The 22,693-nt window shown below is 38.0% G+C and overlaps 1 protein-coding gene across 4 annotated transcripts in view; it reads right to left on the minus strand.

The window, feature by feature from the left end:
* The window catches only part of UBR5 (ubiquitin protein ligase E3 component n-recognin 5), a 132,886-nt gene that overhangs the window by 36,779 nt on the left and 73,414 nt on the right, over positions 1 to 22,693 (minus strand). For 3 of the 4 annotated variants that reach the window (XM_080647017.1, XM_080647018.1, XM_080647015.1), the window contains exons 17-34: positions 21,194 to 21,337; positions 20,987 to 21,098; positions 20,586 to 20,740; positions 20,129 to 20,326; positions 15,511 to 15,721; positions 14,506 to 14,632; positions 10,448 to 10,599; positions 9,916 to 10,011; positions 9,429 to 9,552; positions 7,409 to 7,506; positions 6,457 to 6,605; positions 5,864 to 5,955; positions 4,376 to 4,522; positions 4,118 to 4,236; positions 3,908 to 4,034; positions 3,689 to 3,818; positions 1,823 to 1,983; positions 1,465 to 1,704 (exon numbers count right to left, since the gene is read on the minus strand). In XM_080647017.1, coding sequence (XP_080503143.1) covers positions 1,465 to 1,704; positions 1,823 to 1,983; positions 3,689 to 3,818; positions 3,908 to 4,034; positions 4,118 to 4,236; positions 4,376 to 4,522; positions 5,864 to 5,955; positions 6,457 to 6,605; positions 7,409 to 7,506; positions 9,429 to 9,552; positions 9,916 to 10,011; positions 10,448 to 10,599; positions 14,506 to 14,632; positions 15,511 to 15,721; positions 20,129 to 20,326; positions 20,586 to 20,740; positions 20,987 to 21,098; positions 21,194 to 21,337 — 2,582 coding nt within the window. The remainder of the gene's footprint in view (positions 1 to 1,464; positions 1,705 to 1,822; positions 1,984 to 3,688; positions 3,819 to 3,907; positions 4,035 to 4,117; positions 4,237 to 4,375; positions 4,523 to 5,863; positions 5,956 to 6,456; positions 6,606 to 7,408; positions 7,507 to 9,428; positions 9,553 to 9,915; positions 10,012 to 10,447; positions 10,600 to 14,505; positions 14,633 to 15,510; positions 15,722 to 20,128; positions 20,327 to 20,585; positions 20,741 to 20,986; positions 21,099 to 21,193; positions 21,338 to 22,693) is intronic. The other variant, XM_080647016.1, reaches the window with a different exon arrangement.

Here is a 22,693-nt window from a genome sequence, read left to right on the forward strand (position 1 = left end):
TTAAGGGTGTACAATACTTTGATAAAGAAACTAAGCAAGGTGAAAAAATCTTAAAATTTAGTAGGAACAGGCTCATGGATACTCTTCAGAGATTAGATGCTTCCAAAATCTGTTCAATGCAATAAAAAATTTTACGTTCTGGGGGGAAAAAAAACATAAGGAATTCACAAGGTAATACCACCTAAGTAATGGGGGGTTCCTCACAGGGTATAAGAATCAGGAACATCACAAAAGTACAAGAAGATTTCACTAGCAAAACCTTTGGATACTAGGGTGTATCTGGCATGTCTGAAAATATATGGCTTGATTTGTAACAGTTTTCAGCAAATCCTGGAAGTACGTCAGTGACAAGGCTACCATGGGAGAGCTTTGACAGACAAACTTAAATTTAGATTCCAGGGAATCCTACAAGACCTCGTAATAAATGGAAAGTTGGGACACATACTGGCATACAGAGTATAAGGAGAATTTTGAGAGCAGATACTCAACATCAACTCAAACGAAACCATATCCTAAAGGAGGCCATCCTTAACACATAGGTGTTTAGAAAGAAGAAGGGTCGTTAGGTCTTAAAGATCCTTATTAAAACACTATTACATATACACACAGTAACAAAATCAGACTTAAAAAACCAATAAAATAAACAAGTTACTTGCTAAAGACCTCTAGTGCCTTTCCACTCAAAAGTGTGACCCCTCAACCAGCAGCTTTGGCATTATCTGACAGTTTTTAAGAAATACCGAATCTCAGGAATCAGCCTCTGCATTTTTAAAATAAGATCCCCAAGTGATTTGCACGCATATTAAAGCTTGAGAAGCACTGTGGTAAATAAAAGGCACCAGAACATTTAGTTTTAGATTCTAAACGTTCTGACTCAACAAACTTCCATCTAGTAAGGTAAATTATCAACTAAATGGAAAAGATAAATGAGATTAAAGAATAAATGACTTTGTAACTAGTAATTTTTTTTATTACTGAGTTGTTTTAGCCCCTTCCTAGTTAATATGGCCGTTGTAGAGAATATTTTAAAATTCTGTCATTCTGATTGTTATCTACATAAGTTGCGCCCCCTAACCCCAGCCTTTGGACACAGAGAAAGTTATCTTTTCATTCTTTAACTTGGCCTTCCAACAGGCTATTACTTAAAGGTAAGAAAAAACAGAAAGTAATGATGTCTACAGAAGTCTTAAGTAATGTTTCTTTATCAGGTTACCGTAATGGCCTAATAAAAATAGTGCCTTTCCAAACCAAAACGAAAACCCACAACTATATGTCTATTAGACATGGAGGTAAGTATAATTTTTAAAGTACTTTCACATGTTCCAAACAAAGTAAAATCTTCACCATTTGATATACAAATGATCATGTACACCACCTGAATGCTCGTGCAAAGGTTTTCGTGAGTCAAATGTGACATTTCCAGAGAAAGAATTAATCAGAATCTGTTACCAGTTAGAAATTTACCTGCTAGACTGATCAGATGATGGTCGTGGTGGTAGTGGTTCCACTGAAAATAATTCTTCACTGCCTTGCATGGCATCGATGCTGGTACTAGCCAGAGTAAAAGGTGCAGTTGGGCGAGCAATTCCCATTCTGACAGGAACAATCAGCGACTCTGCTACATTGCACAATTCTTCCACCGCATAAGGCAGCAGTGCCTGGAATACACGCTTGCATTTTCCAATTGGCTGCGGAATAAAGTTGCTAGAGCAAAAAGGAAAATATAGGAATCTTTTATGAATCCTTTCATATACATGATGTCAGTTTCACAAAGAGTTTGTGCAAAATAATGCAAATGTCAAAATCAAAAGGGATGCCTTACTTTTTCTTTTTGGATGAAGCCATTTCCACACTAAGAATAACAAAAACTCTTGCCACTGAGCGCAAAAACCTCATTGTCACAGCAATGGCTTCTTCCCGACGCCCAGGTGTGTACTTGTTTTGGAGTTCTTTCACTAGTGTGCCCAGGAGGGTGTCCAGAAGCTTTAAGAAATTATAACCACTCCATTAGTGTGGAGACATTGCAAAAGATGTTTAGACTTTCATTAAGTAAAAAGTTCCAACCCTTTTCAATGTTCACGTTTCAAAATAAAAATATCCAAATAAATGTAACCAAAACATTTACAAAGTCAGTGATTAGTTTATGTCACATGCTGATCAGTGCTTGGCCTATAGGTCTCAGATGTCTGACTTCTTGTGTTCAGTCTCACAATCCTATGGATAGCAATTAATATTTAGAAGAACAATACCAAGTATGTCAGGTCAGAGGATGAATATATTTCATTCACTATAGGGTACTTACTGAAGCAGCTAAGTAGAGTTAACTATATTAATAAATTTATAATCCCATCCCTATCACATAACTATTATTACTTTCTAGTCTCATTTCCATGCATGGTCTACCATATAAGTATCAATTACAGAGGACACCCAATTTCATGTTATTTTCTGTTTTTTTAATGTTATTTAACCCTTATTTTTATTTTTAATTCAAATACCTGTTCTTAAAAATTTATTTTTATTGATTTGAGAGAGAGAGAGAAAGGGAGATAGAACATTGATGAGAGAGAAACACCCATCACCTGCCTCCTGCATGCCCCCTACTGGAGATTGAGCCCACAACCCTGGCATGTGCCCTGACTGGGAATCTAACCAGTGACCTCTTGGTACATGGGACAATGCTCAATCAACTGAGCCATATTGGCCTGACAAAATAACCCTTATTTGTAAATTGCTACATTACATTCAGTAGTGGTTTAACTCTTAATTTGATTCATTCGTCCATAAAGAGGATCCATAAAGTATTTTGTTTTTTAATTTTACATTACATTATGACACAATTTTGTCTTTCTCATATCATAAATTATTACCTTACTAGAGGCCCAGTACACATTGAAAGTAAATTAATTAAAAGGTGGCCAGGAGAGTGGGACTGGGCGTGAAGGGCCAGACATGCCCTGGAGCCAACCTCCCACGGTCCCTCCCCGGCTGGCCACACCTGGGGCAGCGCCAGGGCTCGAAGGGCATCTGCGGAGTGAGCGGGGTCCCTAGGCCTGACCTGCGGGGATCGGGCTGAAGCTGGCAGTCCGACATCCCCCGAGAGGTCCTGGAGTGCAAGAGGGCACTCTGCAACATTGCTGCTGCTCATCAGCTCCTGTGTCTGCCCCCTGATGGTCACTGCGCATCATAGCTACCGGCCAGTTGGCCAGCAGGTCACTTAGGCTTTTATATATATAGATAACAAGTTCTGACGGCAATGATATTTTTATGGCTCTTGACATTGCTAAGCTGTTTTCCAAAAGAGTGCCAAATACAATGCCACTCATCAGTGTGTGTCTTTACCATAACCTCATCAACACTGGTTTTTATAGTTTATATCCTTTTCTAATTTCACAGCAAAAAGGATACTTAAAAAGTTTGCACCAAGTTACTATTAATTTGAACATTGCTCCAATCATTTTTACACTGTTGTATTTTTAACACCTTTTAGGAATTTACTTAGAATGAAAGGAGCTTCTGCTGTTAACTGAGACATTTAAATCACCCAAAAATTCCATTCCCCTTAATGTACTGCTTAATTAGAGCTTATTAGTACTTAGGAATTTGGACTAGTAAAATTATGGGAAGCTAAGTAAGAAAAACAGCCTTTTCATGTGCTTGTAAATAAACATTCAAAGGACTTACTTACCAAGATATCCGCTGTACACTTGACGATAAGGCAATGAGTGAAGCAGTCCAACCGAATCGTGCCGCTTTGCTGATTGAGGTATACTTGCTCTTCTGGCAAAAGGTGGCCTATCCTACTGCTGGCACTGAGGCTGAATGGGGAAGGAAAGAGAAGGCACTGTAACTGCTTACACTAACAAGGGAAGTAGATAAGTCTAAAAACAATTTAATGAATACATACGGATCTTTATTCTCCTGTGACCCAAACATAATCATAGATTTCAAAGCATTCCAGTCCTGTAGAACACGCTCCAACGCAAGTTGGGCAAATCTTGGGGGCTCTAAGTCATGATCAGGCATATCTGAATCTAAAAAGAAATAATGGGTAAGACAAAAAAATAAACATCCACTTTTCGTATGTGGATGTTTTCCATAACTAAAATTTACTCACCTTCGGGATTGGCTGTTTTTCGGTTACGATCCTCCCTGATCCGAGGAGGTCTGTACTGGCAATGCTCTACTGTCTGCCTTGCAACTGTCTGCACTAAAAACAATAGCAGGTGCTCTCCCCTACAAAACAGAACACTGCTGTGAGGGGGACTGTGTGTGTGTGTGGGGGGGGGGGGGGGGCAGGGGGGCGCAGCTGGGGACAGTACTCAGACGTGCAGTGCTTTTTCAACCTAATTTATGTCCTAAAAACACCACTTGCCTGCTGTTTGGCAGAGTGACCAGATTAGTAGCAGTGAGCAGGCGATACAGTAGATCAAGACGAGCAGATTTCTGTCCAGCAATTAGAGTTTTGCATTTACATTTCTCCCAGCAATCACAATAGGCTGTCGGTGATGTCCGTTTGAGTCTAGAAAGAATTCATACACAAGTATAAAAACTGAAATTTTTTTTAAAGACACAAACATTATATTGAAATTATGGAGGCATTGAACCAAACAGAACTCTTATTAATTTTTGAATGCAAAGTGCAATTGTTAAAAAATGTATGTAACAAGAATTACACAAAACTCTTATGAGAAGAGGTATCTCAAAAATGACTCAGTATAGTCACTTCCTCTGGGATGTGTTCCCTATCTCCCCACGGTCCCAGTTAAGTTTATGTGATCTTCCTATGTGCCTCTAATGAACCAAAACCCTATGGGCAGATGTTTCCTGCTTGTGTCCTCTGACAGGAGTGTCAACCCTGTGAGGACAGGGACTAACTTTGTCCACCACCACCCAAACTTCTAGCACAATGAGAGTACTTAGTAAGCAATCAATGAATACAGATGATCAATTTTAGATGCTTAAAATAAGGTAAACGAACAGCCAAAATTCTTTGACTAAAAATCTTAAGTATTAATACAATTATCTATAAAAATTTTCCACTTGTCCTACATAACTGCTTATTTTAAAGCAGAATAGGTGGTTTTTACAAACCAGTCTCTCTTTTTTTTGTTTTGTTTTTAAATATTTTTACTGATTTCAGAGAGAAAGGGAGAGGGAGAGAGATATAGAAACATCAATGATTTGATAGAATCATTGATTGATTGGTTGCCTCCTGCACATCCCACACTGGAGGTCGAGCCCACAACCCGGGCATGTGCCCCTGACTGGAATTGAACCTGAGACCCTTCAGTCCGCAGGCCAACACTCTATCCACTGAGCCAAACCAGCTTAGTGCCAAACCAGTCTCTGTTACCTATAACACCTACCCATCTGCACCAGTTACGCTCATGTTCCTATGAGACTCTAAGGCACTCGGGTACTTATTGCTTCTCAGATCTGTGAAAACTAACAAACTAGGCATGGTAACTCTACCGCTGAATTGAAAGGTGACCATCTTTAGTTTAACACCCACTATGATTTTCTTAATGTAATTTCTTGCTACAAGGGACCTAAGACTGGAGAATACAGACAAAATCATCCTATCACTACATCTCAAAAGATTAATTAGATCCTAGTCACAATGTATGACCACATATTCCTTTGCATATTAGCCTCCTTTTATTTAAAGAATAAACATTTCAAAGTACACTTTAAATCAAGAGCCACATTCTAATATATAAACTGGCTTAAAGAGGACTAGATGATAAAACCTCACGCCTTCTGAACTATGAAACAAAACATTACTTGGTACACATCATTTTAATGCAGCAATAGGAATCTAAGCAGTTTACAGTGTTAGAGTAAACCAGATTGTACTCACTTGCAATCATGGCCTTTATGGCAAACCCTGGCACATTCCGTACAACAACAGAGTGACTCCAGCAAGCCACACGTTCGACACTCAAAAATATCCTAAAATTAAAATTAAAAGGGTATACTTCAATAAAACACACAATCATATACACACACACACACACACACACATATATATCTCATAATTATATTCTAAAACATTGCAATGATGATAGCAGAGCAATAAAAACTGGAAACAAAGTAATGGATGTTATAGTGAATATACATTTTACAATATTAGACAAATGCAAATCATATAATCATATTCTACCAGTGGACAAAAATAACTTATACCATCCCAAAAAAGAGTATAGCTATAAAATCTACATCAAGAGTGGTGGATCAGATTATACTACCCACTGAAGATTTCTCATTTTCATGATATCCCATAACTAAGTTAAGAATCAACTTCTCTGCTTCATTTATTTCGGAATTAAATAAAAATTAATTTTCTTTAGAGAATTTTATAACTCAGAGTAACAGGAAATATCAGACTTGCAATAGGGAAAAAAAAGAAAACCTGAAGATAGTGTAAACATAGGAAAATGTAAAATAACTTACCTGGTTAATGTGCTCTGCTCCAGTCCATGTAAAACTGCAGGTATCATTACAACATAAGACATATAAAGGAGAGTCATCGGGGTTGGTGCCTGATGGGCATACCATTCCCATAAAAACATCTTCCTCTTTTTCACTTGAGGATACTTCAGCTACAAAGATTAAAGAAAGGACTTAATCACAGCCATCTGCTACTTTCCTCAAATGGAAAAGCTCTAACATTTACATAGTATAAATAAGAAACTACTACATATTAATAAGAAAAAAAAAACAAAACCTGATATACAAAGCCAACATGCAAGGAAATCCAGTCAATTCTGTGCAAATTGTAACTATATCAGAACCACATTTGAGGACAATACAAATGCAGCCACCTTAGTCCTTAGCTCTGAGTTATGCAGTTAAGATTCAAGTCCAACCTATTTAACAAAGTATAGACGATCATATCAAGTATTTATAGCCAGTATTTTAAAGAGGATAACTACTTCAATCTTTTAAAGGCTAGATGACAGAAATTGATATTCCTTAATGTTTTCTATTAAGCAAGTATTACAAGTCAGAAGAACAATAAGATATCTGACCTCTAACTTCTATAAAATGTTATCACCAACACCATTTTAACCAATGGCAGGTTCTATCAATAATTCATCTTTATTTTCTAAAGATAGGTCATTACATTATATATTATAGAAACTTTTTGAAATTTAAGAAATCTATACCAGCTGCTTTTTGATGGAAAGTTAGAATATATAACTCACTTGAAAAAAGTGTAAACATGAATTTTACACACAAACACTAAAATATACATGCACAAAATAATTATCTTGATAATTGTTAATCAATCATATCATTTCCATATATAGAAATCAGATTTGAATAATTACAATATGTGTATAGAAGAGAATCCATTCAAATTTAAAAATATGCTACTCATTTAGGACTTGAAATATATTACCTTTTGCAATTTTCTGGGCTGTTTCTAAGATGGTAATTGCAGCTGGGTAAGCTCGGCCACTCACAGCTGACATAAATGGGGTCATTCCCCTTGCATCCCTAAAATGAGAAAAATTGTACATAAAAATATTAATTATCAATTACTTTTCCTTACTGATTGTAAAAAAGAAAGACATGTTCATGATGCAATAACTAATTATGTCTTGTTAAATAATGTCCCACCTCTCAAAGAATTTTCTGATCTCTTATTATCTCATTTAAGAAAGAAAGCCGCCGGCTCTCTAAACCGTGCTTTCCTTTCTTAGCCTTTAGTGACACTATTGACCAGCAAGGGCTCTGGAGTCAAACCAATTCTTTTTAAACGTGGGAATAGGAATAAGGCTCTATCTCATAAGATTGTGATGAGGATTAAATAAATTACTTAAAAAGCTTTTAGTACAATGCCTGCCAAATAATATGTACTCAGTACGCGTTAGCTATTATTATGTATTTTCTCTTACACACATGCCTTCAATATTCTTTATTGAATTTCTACTCCCTCCTGGAATTTCCAAAATCCCAACCTCAGACATTTGTGCCTCCCTCTCTCATCCACCACAGCAGCTGCCACTTCTATGAGGTTACTACAGTCCCAGCACCTACACCTGCTTACTTGATAAATCTAGTTAGGATTTCCCTGTGACCCCTCCCATTCAACATACCTAACCGCTAAAGCCATCTTTCCCCCAAACTTGCTCTCGACCTGACTTCTCTCTGACAGCCAACAGTATCACTGTCACTAGTAACTAAGACAAAACGTGGATTCTTTATGAAAATCTTCCTTCTAAATCAATTATTTACCTTTGCTTCTAATCTTTTCCATCTTTAACAAATCAGTGTATTGCAACACACAAAATGAAGGCTGTAAATAGGCATACACAATATAGCCTCAACTTTACTCTCTACTCTTGCCTAATTTTAATGCCTTTTTATACCACATTCATATTACTATTTTTATAACCCCACTTTGATACTTCTACAGTCTAAACAAAGCCATTATTCAGAGGATTCAAGCCCAAAGAATAGAACAAAGTGGTGGCTTTAACCTAAGTATTCAGATTCACTGGCTACTATTCTCTTCTGACTGTCCACCTTCAATTAGACGAGTTACTGTCTTAAGCTATTTATACTTCTCCATTTTAATGTTGTTGCTCACTCTTCTCCCTACTCATTCCTCATGGTTCTACTCAAACTTCATCTTCATAAAGCTTCCTACTACAGAACACATGTCTACCTTCTGTTTATTCCAAAATACATGTGTCCTTCCTATCCCAAATTAATGTCTCAGTTCTGGAAGCAAGAGATGAACCACGGTTGGAATTTCTGCTGTGCCACTCACTAGTTTTATAACCCTGGGCAAGTTCAATAACCTCAGAAAGCCTGGATTTTCAAATGTACGATGGGAATAATACCACCTACTCCCAACGGTTATTTCTAGAATTAGGAGTTAATGCAAGTAGAGTTTGGCACAGATGAAGACTAATTTTTATAAAAATATTTATTGTTATGAGCTTGTAAAGATAAACAGTCATGCTGAAAGCAGGATATGATCTATTAATGGTTAATGAGCATTACCACAGAATACTTATCAAAAACTCTGCATAATCTCATGATGATGCATTCTGCAAGCCAAAAAAATTTCCAAAGAAACCATCAGAATCATCATGCAGTTTTAAATACAGATTCCAGGCCCCATCCCAGACCTACTGAGTCATACTTCTAGTGTAGAGCTTGGGGGAAGAATCTGTATAATATTCAAAGTTTTCCAAGCGACAGTGGTAGAACTAATTTACGGATTCACATTGAGAATAAAACGCTATGATCTTTTTAACATATATACACTCAAATCAAGCTAACATAAAATCACTTTATATTCATTTAGTGGACACTGAATTTTATGGAGAAAGCATCTTTCATTGAAGAGAGCAGAGTAACAAAGGGCATACAATGTTGGATTCTATGAAGTATATTAAACTTCTTACTTGGCAGAAAGGAGTTCTCGTAGATAGGGCTGCAGAACAACACTGTCACATAACAATTTCAATATAAAATGAGCATTGGCCTTTCGATCCTTGGATTCTACTACAGATGGCTCTGTGGAAGGACCTGTAATTAAGCAGATCCATTTGTTAACAAAACAAGAATAAAAAAGACCAAGTGAAAGAATATTATGGAATAACATACCAACTATCTATTAAATACATCACAAAAAAAATATTCTCATATTAGTAATAAATTAAAAACTTCATTAAAGAGAACTTAAACACATTAACACATTTTACAAATCTCAACTGATGAAATGTATGTATATCCACACCACAATTTCACTGACACATGGAAGATAATTCAGAGAATTAGATGCTTTTCAAGCCAAGGAAAGTCTCCTTATGAAAGTGTGGATCTGTAAAACCCATTTCTGAAGTGTATTCTTCCAAATGTCTAAGCAAATACAGTAGCACAGATTCTCACCTGGAATGGTGGAGGTGCTTGGTCCTTGAGCGTTGCCAGTGGCTGCTGTGGTAAGAGATCCCACAGCAGGGGCCAGGATAAAATCAATGTCACCATCTTTCAGTAAACAGAATAGCAGGATGCATATCATTATAGGCAACATATCCCTAACTTTTTCTCTTAACTGGACTTAAGGCTCTTCTGTTCAAGCCAAACGACAAATCAGACAGAGGTTTGAGTATAAACTTATTTTCCTAACTATAAAAGAAGGAATCCACTAGATAATCTACTGATTTATCCAGATGTATTGCTAGGTAGCTTCTTACCAGTATGGAAATATTTCTGTAAGAGAAATACCTGGTAAGATTTTCTGAAATTTTAATTTTTAAATTACAAACCCCTTACCAAATCTTTATAACTAAATTAGTTACAATACACATTACACTACTTATAAATATTTCAGATTTACCAATAACCCCTTTAAAATGCTCAATTTCTCTTTTTTCATAATCCTTTCTTTTTGTTAAAAACTAAATAAAATAACAGATCTTACCAGGATCCATCGCAGGAGGATCAGGAACCCAACTAGGGGGGGCTATCGGGGGTGAAACTGGATCCTGATGGTCACTGGATGAAGCTCCAGCTTCATGTCTACCCAAACCAGCAGCTCTCAATGAACGTCGCATCATTTCCCGTAACCTCAAACTAGAACATGGACAAAATCAAAACTCACTACTATGACTAAATGTAATGAAAAGGTACACAGAACTTCTCATCTGAGATCAAAGTTTGTTCTACAAGCAAATGCTCCAGGCAAAGGCAGTGAAGTACAAATGCCAATTCTGGAATCACAGAATAAGTCAGAGAGGGACAGAAATGAAACTGGGGGCTCCTGGTCCCCAGTTCAGCATTAAAACCACTAACTTAAGCAGAGGGAACAAAAGTTGCCGTGAAGATCAGAAAATAATCTTTCATACAGTTAAGACAAATGAGCAGCTGAGTATTAAACCAAAAAAAAAATTTTCTGTCCCGTTTATAATTAGTAAGAATTAAGTTTAATAATAGACATCAGCGAACAGACTGATAAGCACAAAACTAGTACAGACTGATTTAACCCACTAAATCCCTTGTCTGTGATCTCAAAAGCAATTGAACTAATATTCACAGAGTAAGTAATTTTACAACAAAGACCAATTTAGATTTATTTTTTACACACACGTTTTTTTAACAGTACAGCTTGCATCACAATGAAATTAACGAATGAAACTGGAGCTTGTAAAATGTGTTGTTAGATTAACGTCTGGGCGTGATTGTTTTTCCTACAAAAAAAAAATACTGCACAGATGTGCACATCACTAAAAAGAAAAAGAAATATCATAAACACAGACCTCGTTAGGGGAACTGGTAACTGCCTACCTATAAAAAAATCTGAACCTCTGGATCAAAGCTTACAAAGGCTACAAAACTAATACATTAATAACTAACAGCAATTAAGAGAGAGCACATAAGGCAAATCAGACACAATTTTAGAGCTTTTGAGTAGAGTAAAAATTCAATTTTAAGGGCCAGGCAACGCAAGGGATTTCATTCTCCCTTGCAGATTTAATACCAAACATTTCTGATGTAAAAGATCTAACACCTTACCAGGTGAGCATTATTATGTCTATAAATAAGTGATTTAGAAAGATTCTTATTAATGTTTGAATCTCTAATTATGATGATTTAATCCATAGTAAATGTTTTTCCATAGCAATACATTTTCAAATTTTTAAGTAAATTTCTATTTAAAGCATTTATGAAAATTTCTTTTAGAGATTACTTTCAGGAACACGTCTATTTTATAAGGCTTTTGCATGATGATGTACCTTTGGGAACAGAAACATTCTTTGGAAGTAAATTTTAGTGTCTCAAGTAGTATCTTAGTTATTGTAACATTCACTATTTAAAAATACCTAGAGTAAATTATTTTACGCTATCAATGTTTTCTCTCTCTTTCTCCCAATTCAGAAATCTGAGTTTAAGAGTTTTTATAATATGGAGTAGGTTGCAGTGATTATTTCGGGTGAAGTCACATTCATGTCCAAAGACATCATCACCCAGAGAGAATGCAGGCTCCTTACCAGGAACAGCACACACCAGGGTGACTGTCCACACTATGATGCTCCTAAGCAATTTCAATTAAGCTCAACATAGACACTCAGTATCCTAATGTGCCTTACTAAAAACATACACAGAGAATCAGCAATAATTGGGAAGCACTGCAAATGACCTGAAAATAAATGCATGTTTTGGGCTTAACGAGAAGAAGGCTTACACCAGACCAGGGTCACAAACTCAATGCCTCCTGGGCCCAGAAGATAAAATAAGTCGAGGAAAGGGCAGGCAGGTGTAAGAAGGAGGGAACAATGGCAAACTAGAGGTGTACACACTCATCTAAAAGCATTCAAATCTTAAAGAAAAAAATTTAACATTGCACAGGCCAAAGAAAACATGTGGGCTATTCTCCAACCTCTAATTTAGAGTAGATTAAGAATAAATGAAGATAAATGGAGACCACAGTCTCATCTTGAACTTTCAAACTCCCAACTTTGTTGTTTGATGTAGTCAATTCAATATTAAGTGAGGGGACCATTCCTTGTCATTTAAAAAAGCTGTCCTTAACCTCTTTTCTTCATTAGGTCTTGGGAACATTTTTAAGTACAATGCCCAGCTCCTCATACAGATTCTTTGAAAACAAAAACAAAAACAAAAACAAAAAAAAGAAAATTATTCTTCAAGATGTTGTACACAATTCATGGAGATTCACCTGTATCCTCAGTGGCTGAGGACAATACTGAGGAGATACCACCTTGGCTGCTAAGATTCAGAGTTTTGACATTTCTTCGTATAGGCTTGCCTGGAAGTCATCGTATTTTCTGACAATATGGAAGAATTCAAGGATGATGTAATTTCCTCTTTGTAAGCACGTAATATCCATGCTACAGAAGCCTGAGAATCCAGTCATGTTCAAACATACCACTGTGACAAAAAAGCGAAGGTCATGTGTCTTCCAGATTAACAATCTCTAGAGTACATACACCTGCAATCAGATGCATCAATCAAGCCTTCCACTAACTCTGCCCTTTGCACTCAGGAACTAGTGAGTCACACAACAAAACTTCTGAGTCAAATCATCATCTGAAGGCATTTAACAGTACTCCAGTCAACATTGAAACTGCATCAGTTTTGAGCTTAGAGCTCATGAATCCCAGCCTGCATACTCATCAAGGGGCATCGCCTAGAAAATCCATTGTAGGCTAGAGGAAGGTTTCACTTCAATGAAGCAGTCTGTGGACTTCCTACTGCCCGGCGTGGATAATAAGACTCCTGTGCTTTCATCTGTTCAATCGGCAGCCCTGAGTTTGAACTGTGTAAGAGCACTGCAGTGAAATCTTCGGCAAATGCCTCAAAGGAGCTTACTCTGCAAATTATTTCTGTGAGCAACACATCACCCACTCTTGAAGCTCCTTTTAGTCTTTGCCTTCAAAAATAATCCTTATATGAAAAAAAAGATGGCAGCACTGGCACTGGACCACCCATATCAGAATCCAACTTGATTTGCACCTGTATATTCCCTGAGGAAATGAAAGACCTGAAATAATTCAGACACTAATTTCTTCATGAAGATTTTAAGTTGCTCTCCATTTTAGACCAAATACTTTGTCTGCTTAGTGCAATCCTAAACAAATAAGCTGGTCATCATTTCCATTTTGTATAGTCTACATAATGTTATGTACTGTTTTAAGTTATAATTTGGTCACCCAAAAATAGTGTGTTTTTTTTTTTAATAAATCTCACTTCGGGATGTTTTTGAACCTGGGAAGCTATCAAATTGGTACCAATATTAGAAGAATCATTTCTAAAGGGAAAGTTGAATGTGGAATAGAAGATAGGCCAAGAGACTTCATTCTGAATAGACTTTACAACTATCACATTAGCACAGTGAGCAGTGCTTCCATTAATGATCTGTCAAGTATCCAATTCTGGCTGTCATGTCTAATATGAGTGTGCTTTTTCTTCAGAAAAACAACTATATCCTGAATTCCTTATATTCGTCACCTATTCAAACACCTAGTAATTGTCACTATGTTATAAAGGTTTGTCCATCCCACAACTCAGAAAGCCTGAAAGTTTATAATACCAAATATTCATAATACACACCAGCCTTTCATTTCTTCCCAGATCATTAAGACATCTGAGAAATTGACCTAAATAAGCAATATGAAAATAAAAGATTGAGGTTCTTTCAATTACTGTTATTAGTTGTTCTCCAACTAAATAAAATAACTTCCTAGAAAACAAAAATTATAAATTTAAAACATATTAAAAGAATCAAGTTGGAACTACTTGTCTAAATTATCTCAAATTTTTGAAGCATCCTAGGTCCTACTGTTCTACGCTTAAATTCTAAGTAGGTATTTATCAGATATTATTCCCAGGGTGCTACTGGGATGAACAAAAATAAAACAAAAGGACCCACCAATGATGCATATAATAGGTAAGAGATACATTTATTTCTGTACTTGGATTATGTTTCCGCCAATTAAACTTTCCTGGTAAAAATCACATTACCTTCGGCTACTTGATGATCCAGCCCGGTTACCTGGGCCATTACTCGAAACGACTGATATTGCATTTGCAATGGCTTCAACTGCAGAAAGCCTTTCAGCAAAAGTATTTCTTTCAGAGCGCTCTGCTTCTGAAACATAAAAGAAAAAATTAGGATCAACTTAAACTTCAAACATAACTAAGAGATTAAGTGTGTATAGGCCATTAATCGCTAACTGCTATGTATCCTCGAGTATGCTCTAATTCACTTACCAGAGATAATTAGTAACTTAAGTTTCCTCTCTAGAGCAATAAGCAATTAAGATATATTGAACTACAACCTTTAATATGAATTCCTTTTTTAATCTGCCTTACTTTTCAAACCCCAAAGGTCAAGAATACTGTTATTCATAAGAAGAATGAAATAGCTTTCACTACTAAGGAAGAAAAAGATCTCTGTATCAGTACCTCAATCTTAGTTTATACACTATGTATTCAAACCACTATTAAAAATGTGGCTACTAGAAGATCGTTGGCAGAATTCAAAATAAGGAAAAACATGAATTACACAGTTGCACTTTAGGTTTTCAGTTTTTCCCTTCATCAATTAAAAACATTAAGGAAAAAATACTTATTTGCTTTTCCAAAAACATCTAACAAATTATTACGTCATTTTTCCCTCTGCATTCTGAAATTTGAGATAAAGGTTGTTGCCTTAACTTGCCTTCACGTAGTCATCTGAAATTATAAAACCTATAAATCTCATAACTATTACACATACAGTCTGTATATATCATAGAGAATAGAACTCAAAACAACAAAAACACATTTGATTAAAGTTTTATTTGCTTATGTCACATACTCAATCCTAATAAGACACAAATTTGTACCTTCTAAGAATGTCAAAACTCTTAGATTTCATGAAGAAAAATAAAAGTACCATAATTTTTATACTGATTTTTCTTTCCTTTAATAGTTGTTATATTCTAATATTCCTTTTAAAGACTTCAATATAGGTTTTAATCTCACCCTCTTCTTCTTTAGTTTCCTTATTGCTGGTTGGAAAGCAAACTGATACACAAGCATGCAAAATATTCCGATTTCCATCACATCTGTGGCTGATGAATGTCTGCAGCATCTGTAGATTCTGCTCTAAAACAACCGCTTGCTCAAGATTCATAAGGTATTGTCGACAGGCCTCGTAGTCACAGCGCAGGATGTGCTGCATTAAGGTTTGTTTCTGTGCTCAGACAAATTAGGGAAAACATCTTCAATAAGTTTGAATAACATTACACAGGTCAAAAATTTCTCATGGCCAACAAAATAATATAATCAGCTCTGCAAATGAGTAACGACAATATGAGGTAGCCTGGCAAAAGGAGCCGAACTTAAGAGTACACTTTAAATTACATAAAGTATACAATTGACAGGAATGAAAAAAGGTGGGTAAATTTTCTGTAAAAAAAAAAAAATCAAAAAGAAAGAACAGTAAATATTTTCAGCTTTTGCAACTACCTCAACTCTGTGGCTATAGTGGGGAAGCAGCCATATACAATGAACAACTGAATGGCAGCAGCTAGATTTGGCCTGCAGGCCGTATTTTGCCAAACCCTGGTTTATGTCATGTAAGCCAGCAGTTGCCAACTGGTGGTCCACGGACCGAGGTCCAAAAGATTGGCGACCACTGATGTAAGTGGTATAGAACTATTAAATTAGGACCTTAATTAGTACTGTTAATCCATTAAGCAAAGGGTATACATTTTACTTCAAGCCTACTCATACCCTCTTAAAGGTTGTATCACACTATGGTACATGAAAACCAAAACCTTCAACTCCCCAGAAATTATGACATATGCAGTCCCCCAAACATGACAACAAATGTCCTTCATTGTCAAAGACATGGTAGTACTGATAAAGGATCTATAATAATAAAAGCGTAATATGCTGATTAAACTGGATAGCCAAATGACCTTCTGGACGACCTTCCGGATGAAGTTGGGGCTGCGAGGGCCAAGCCCCTTGCACGAATTTCATGCATCAGGCCTCTAGCAGAACGTAATAACTATCAGAGACAGCGTGCTATAGACTGAATATTTGTGTCCCCCCCGAAAAATTCAAATGCTGAAACCTAATCCCCAATGCAGGTGTTCGGAGGTGAGACCTTTGGGAAGTGATTTGATCATCAATTTGGAGCTTCATGAATGGGATTAATGCACTTTAAAAAGGCTGAAGGCCCGGCCAGCGTGGCTCAGTGATTGAGCATCAACCTATGAACCAGGAGGTTGCACTTCAATCTGCAGTCTGGGCACATGCCCAGGTTTGGGGGGTCAGTCCCCAGTGTGGGGCATGCAGGAGGCAGCCGATCAATGATTCTCTCTCAACACTGATGTTTCTCCCTCTCTCTCCTCTCTCATCTCTGAATCAATAAAAATATGTATATTTTTTAAAAGGCTAAAGAAAGCAGAGTTCTCCCCTTTTACCATATGAGGGTAAACCAGGCCCTCACCAGACACCAAATCTGCCCACGCCTTGATTTTGGACTTCCAGCCTCCAGTAATGTGACAAAATTCTGCTGTTTATAAGCCACTCAAGTCTATAGCAGCCTAAACAGACAAAGCCACAGCATGAACATACCAAAAAGTTCAAATGGGCTTCTTTCAGAACGTAAAACTATAGTTATGAAAATATTTAATGGAATGAATATAAAGCATTGGGTTTGGAAAACAAGTACTATTGTTCATTTTAACTAGAATTAGAAATTACTGGAAGAGAGCAGGTAGGAAAAGAGTGTGGATATTCAAAGGAGAGAAGAAAGATGCATTTGAACAACTTGCTACCTTCCCCACCCCAAACAGCCTAAATAACCCATCCCTTTCCCCCATCCTCATGGGGAGGAGAATTAAGGATTGGGGGGCGGGGGGGGGGGGGGAAAGAGGGAAGGCGCACAAGAAAATATAGCTAAAATCTATTTTCAGTACCCACCACATGTAATAAACCATTTTGATTGTGGAATTAAATCTAAGACTCTGAGGTGAACCCATAAACTACAATCTCCAGTTCAAGAGTATGAGGTGGGCCACATAAGACTAACCTTGACAAAGTCTGGTGACATACTAGTATATGCATTGATCAGTATGTTAAGAAATTATGTCAAAGTCTGTCCAAAGAATAAGAAGCATAATACTTTTAAAAGTAACGAAAATCCAGACATTCTGCAGCACACCGCTGTGACACAATGTTTTCAAGCAACCAGCCAGTCATCTGATTGGAAGCAACTCCTAAGGGAACTTCCATCTGCAACCTGCTGGACTGGACACGGGCTATTGCACGGAGTGTCAATACCACACTCACTGTTACAAGCAAAGAAGTTTATTCTGCATCACTCTATGTTGTATTTGCCACTTATTCTTACAGCAAAAGGCAGGTAGAGGAGAGTTCACTAAAAATAATTCTTGTAGGTCTACGATGCACCAAGCCCTGAGGTACAAAGATAAATGACACACTTTATCCCTACCCGTGGGATGAGGACGCATTTTATCTTTACCCCTGAGAAGCTGAAAAAATGAAGGGGTCATAGAATCAAATGCCTGCAGAAGTATCTGAAGTAATACAAATGAATGAAGGAGGCTGGTTGTAAAAAGATAGACAAACTGTGTAATAAATAAATGACAACAACACGTGGACTCAGAGCAATGAATTTTAAGCAGTAGGAGCTGCAATGAATTGGAGAGACCAAGACAACACTCATTCTAGTTTTCCTCCAACCTTTATCCATGCTCCTTTTCTCAGCTCTTAGGTTCCTTATTATCTTCCTGGCATTTAAATACTGGGCTGAGTCCTTAGACCTTTTCTCTTCTCCATAAGCTTGGTAATTTCATTATAGTTCCTTTAATATCACAGATACACATACCAACATCTCCTAAGTATATTTCTCCAGCTTGGTCCTCTCTCTCCTGTCTTCAGACTTACACATCTAACTCTCTATGCACCATTTCCTCTTGGATATCTTACATCTAGCATGTCTAAAACCAAACTCCTGCCCTAGCCAGTTTGCTCAGTGGGTAGAACATTGTCCTGTGGACAGAGGGGTCCAGAGTTCAATTCCAGTCAAGGGCACATGCCCGGGTTTCGGGCTCAATCTCCAGTAGGGGGCATGCAGGAGGCGGCCGATCAATGATTCTCTTTCATCATTGATGTTTTTCTCTCTCCCTCTCCCTCTCTGAAAAAAAATATTTTTTAAAAATAAAACCAACCTCCTGCTATCACATCCCACCCCCTGAACCTGCTTCATCACTACAGTCTTCATCTCCATGAATGGCAATTCATTTTTCTAAAAACTTTCACCCTCTTGCTTCCTCTATTTAACACCATATATTCAGCCATAAGCAAATCCTGTTGGCTCTATCTAAAAACATATCTAGAATATCTAAAATCTAATCACTTCTGACTCACAGCTGCCTCCTGAGCCAAGGCACCATCACCTCCCACCTAGACTATTTTAACAGCCTCCTATCGGCCTTCCTACGTCCCGTTCTCCTAGTACTCCAGCATGTCAGCAGTGATCCTCTCTAATTCCAATCAGGTCAATCTCTGCTCACATTGCTCCAATAAATTCCAAAGGTGTTACCTACCCATCTAACAGATACCTCAACAGCAGCATGTTCAAAATGAAACTCCTCCTCCTCTCTTTCTTCCTCCTGTTTCCTCTCCACATCAACCACACCCAACTCAGAAGCTGTACAACCAACTCCTTCCTTTCATTTACTGCTGGCATCCAGTTATAAACTGTATACTTTCTCCTTCCTCAATACCTCTCCAATCTATCCCCTCTTCCTCATTTTCAGTAATTCAAGCTTTGTTTCTCCCTGGATAACTGTATTGGCCTGTTTATCCGGCCTCTGAACTTCTCTTCTCCATTCACTGCTAAATCTTCCTTATGAAAAGCCAGCTTAAATTCCTTCTCCTCCTAGCTTTCAGGGGAACTCTGATATCCCTTAGGTTAGCACACAAGACTCGCTACTACCTTTCTCCAGACTTATCAGTGCTACTCACTAATTATGAGCCCTACCTTCTGGTTCCATCAAAAGAATGCGCATGTCCTGGCCGGTGTTGCAAAGTGGTTAGAGCGTTGGCCCTGGCACCCAAGGGTCTTGGGTCCGATTCCCAGTCAACGGCACGTACCTGGGTTGTACATCTGATCCAAGTCCTCGGTTGGGGCATGTGTGGGAGGCAACCAATGTGTGTGTGTCTCTCTCCCTCCCTTCTCCCACTCTCTCTAAAAATGAACACTAACCAAAAAAAGCAGCAACCAACAAAAGAGATTGTACACATTCTCCCATGCCTGAGACAACAACTCCCACCTTCATCTGGTGTCTAGGAGACCCCTCTCTGATTATTCGGAGTTCCATGCAGACATCGCCTCCTCAGAGAAGCCTTCTCTACAATCACAGTTGGATTTATAATGGCCCTCAGACTGTGTATGCCGTTCTCAACACTTAAATTGCATGTAATCACTAATTTACTCATCTCTCTTGTCCTGACTATTAGCTCCGATAGGGAGGGACAATGAATGATTTTTCAAGACTGTTTCCCTGGACTCCAGTATCTTCTGGATTCAAATACCAAGTAATTTCCAAAGTCACATTACCTCTACAGCCATGATGATAACAGCAGCTTTCTTTTTGATGGTTGAATTGGCAGGAAGATTTATTAAAGAATGTACACCCATGCCAAGACTACTAATGGGTGGAAGATCAAGCCAATCAGGATCCCTTATTCCTCCCATGCAATCTTTGGCCATTGGGTAAATAGTACCATTTCCATCTCGAAGAATAATAGGAGACTCCTATAACAGAGAGAAATAAAAGATGGCTACCAATCAAACTGTACCTCTGACTTTTTCCAATAGGTATATTTGTTCTTAAATTAGATTATGTGTGTGTGTTAGTAATAATGACCAAATAAGAAACTTAGTATTCAAATGTGCTGAAAATTCTAAATTCTTCAACAGTTTAATAACAAGCAAACTAGAGCCAGATTCCAAGCTTCACGTAAATAACAATGTTGTCATGTCACTTTTCAAAAGCAAAAATAAGCCTCTGTACCTGGCCAGCAGTGAAAATGGCTACATTCCTCTCATTCTGACCAAGGAAAGCAATGCTGCTTGTCGGGAAATTGTTTTCCTGCTCTGCTTTTCCTGTCGCAAGATCGAAGATACAGTACCGTACCCAATTTCCAGTCTTCAGAACAGCATGCACACCTTTAAAACATATAAATGTAAAAATATTATTACATGTCTTTAGTAATCTCTAATAAGTACTACCAAATATTGACCTTTCTGCCCATATCTGTAAGCCAATTCCAACAGATACATTTATTCCATAACATTACACCCAGGGAACATAAACTGTCAACTGCCCCAAATCACTTGATTCTGCTCATTTGCTGCACACAAGTGTTAAGGGGATATAGAATATGCCAGCTGAAAAACTTGTCGAATCTTTACCTTTGGAATCTACATTCACTGCTAGTATTTCTGTTTTTTCAGGTATACACAGCTTTTTAGGAGTCCTTTGGAAACAGTCAGGAACTTTTGGTGTTCCACCAGTTTTGACAACCTGCATGACACGAAAAGAATTTTGCTCTCAAATTTGTAACATCCCCCAGGAGTCAGTCCCAACATTCACCCGCTGAGTGAGTCCTCCACACTTACCTGCAGTTCATCGATTCTAAGTAACCTACAGTCCTGCAGGAGAGAAGAAGGGTCCGCATCTGAGCCAGAGCTGCTCTGACAGTTTGTATTGCTAGACGTGCCGGGAAATTTTACAGCAACATAGGCACCGTCCACTTTTAGAACCTAGGAATAGAGGTAAATATGCTACATTAATGATGTATATGAAATCAATACGCAAGCGGGATTCATTAAATTAACTTACCATTGAGGCATTTAATTCCTTATATTTCTTCAATAATCACCAAGTTGTAAAATTAACCTGAACAAACTCACCAAAGCTGATATCTATTAGCAAGGCTTACTTTCTAGAGAAAAACTAAACTATACAGCCTGTGGATGTTTGGCAATCAACTGAAAAAAATAAGTGTAACCTACAAAATCCTCTCTCGTTCCTCTTTATTAGTTTAGAGTCCTGCTGTGCAATGATGGCAATGTTCTATACCTGCGCTGTCCTATCTGAGAGCTATTAAGCACTTGAAATGGAGTTGATGTGACTGAGTAGCAGGCTTTAATGTTATTTAATTTTACTAAAATTAATTAGCCAAATACACAGCAAGGGGCTGCCATACTGGACAGCACAGGTATACAGTCAATGCACGGGAAGGCAAGCACAAGAATTGAAACCAGAATACCCGAGTCCCACCTCTGCTACTTACTGCTTTTGATTTTGAGTCAGTGCGACATTCTCAGAAGAAAAACCTGCCCATAAACTATAGTTCTATTATGACAATCAAATGAAATAGAGTATGAAAAAGGTCTTTGTAAACTGCAGTGTGTGGTGGGTGTATCTATTCTTTCCATTAAGAACATATGAAAGAACATCTTATTTCAGAAATTAATGGGCAATCAGGAAAACCTTTACTTTGGAGATATTCTACAACTATAGATCCATTTTGGTTTTAAGTATATGCAGAGAGAAAGGGGAAATTAATGGCACTCCAGCTGATAGCCTCTACTAACTTCTTTCCTAGAAGGCAAGACGCATTCCAGAAAGAAGGGAAGTGAAAGGTGACTTAGAATATTATTATTTTTAAATGTTATGGAAAACTAGTGGCCCAGTGCATGAAATTCGTGCACGGAGGGGGCGGTTCCCTCAGCCTAGCCTGCACCCTCTCCAATCGGGGACCCCTTGGGGGATGTCCGACTGCTGGTTTAGGCCTGATAAATGGTCAATCAGACATCCCCCCTCTCGTAATCTGAGACTGCTGGCTCCTAACCGCTCACCTGCCTGCCTGCCTGCCTGATCGCACCTAACTGCTTCTGCCTGCCTGATCACCCCTAACTGCCCTCCCTTGCCGGCCTGATCTCGCCCCCAACTGCCCTCCCCTGCCAGCCTGATCTCGCCCCCAAAGGCCCTCCCCTGCCAGCCTGATCTCACCCCCAACTGCCCTCCCCTGCCAGCCTGATCTCGTCCTTAACTGCCCTCCCCTTGCTGGCCTGGTTGCCCCCAACTGCCCTCCCCTGCCGGCCTGATCTCGC

This window comes from Plecotus auritus, assembly GCF_963455305.1.
Source record: "Plecotus auritus genome assembly, chromosome: 11".
Classification (NCBI taxonomy): Eukaryota; Metazoa; Chordata; class Mammalia; order Chiroptera; family Vespertilionidae; genus Plecotus; species Plecotus auritus.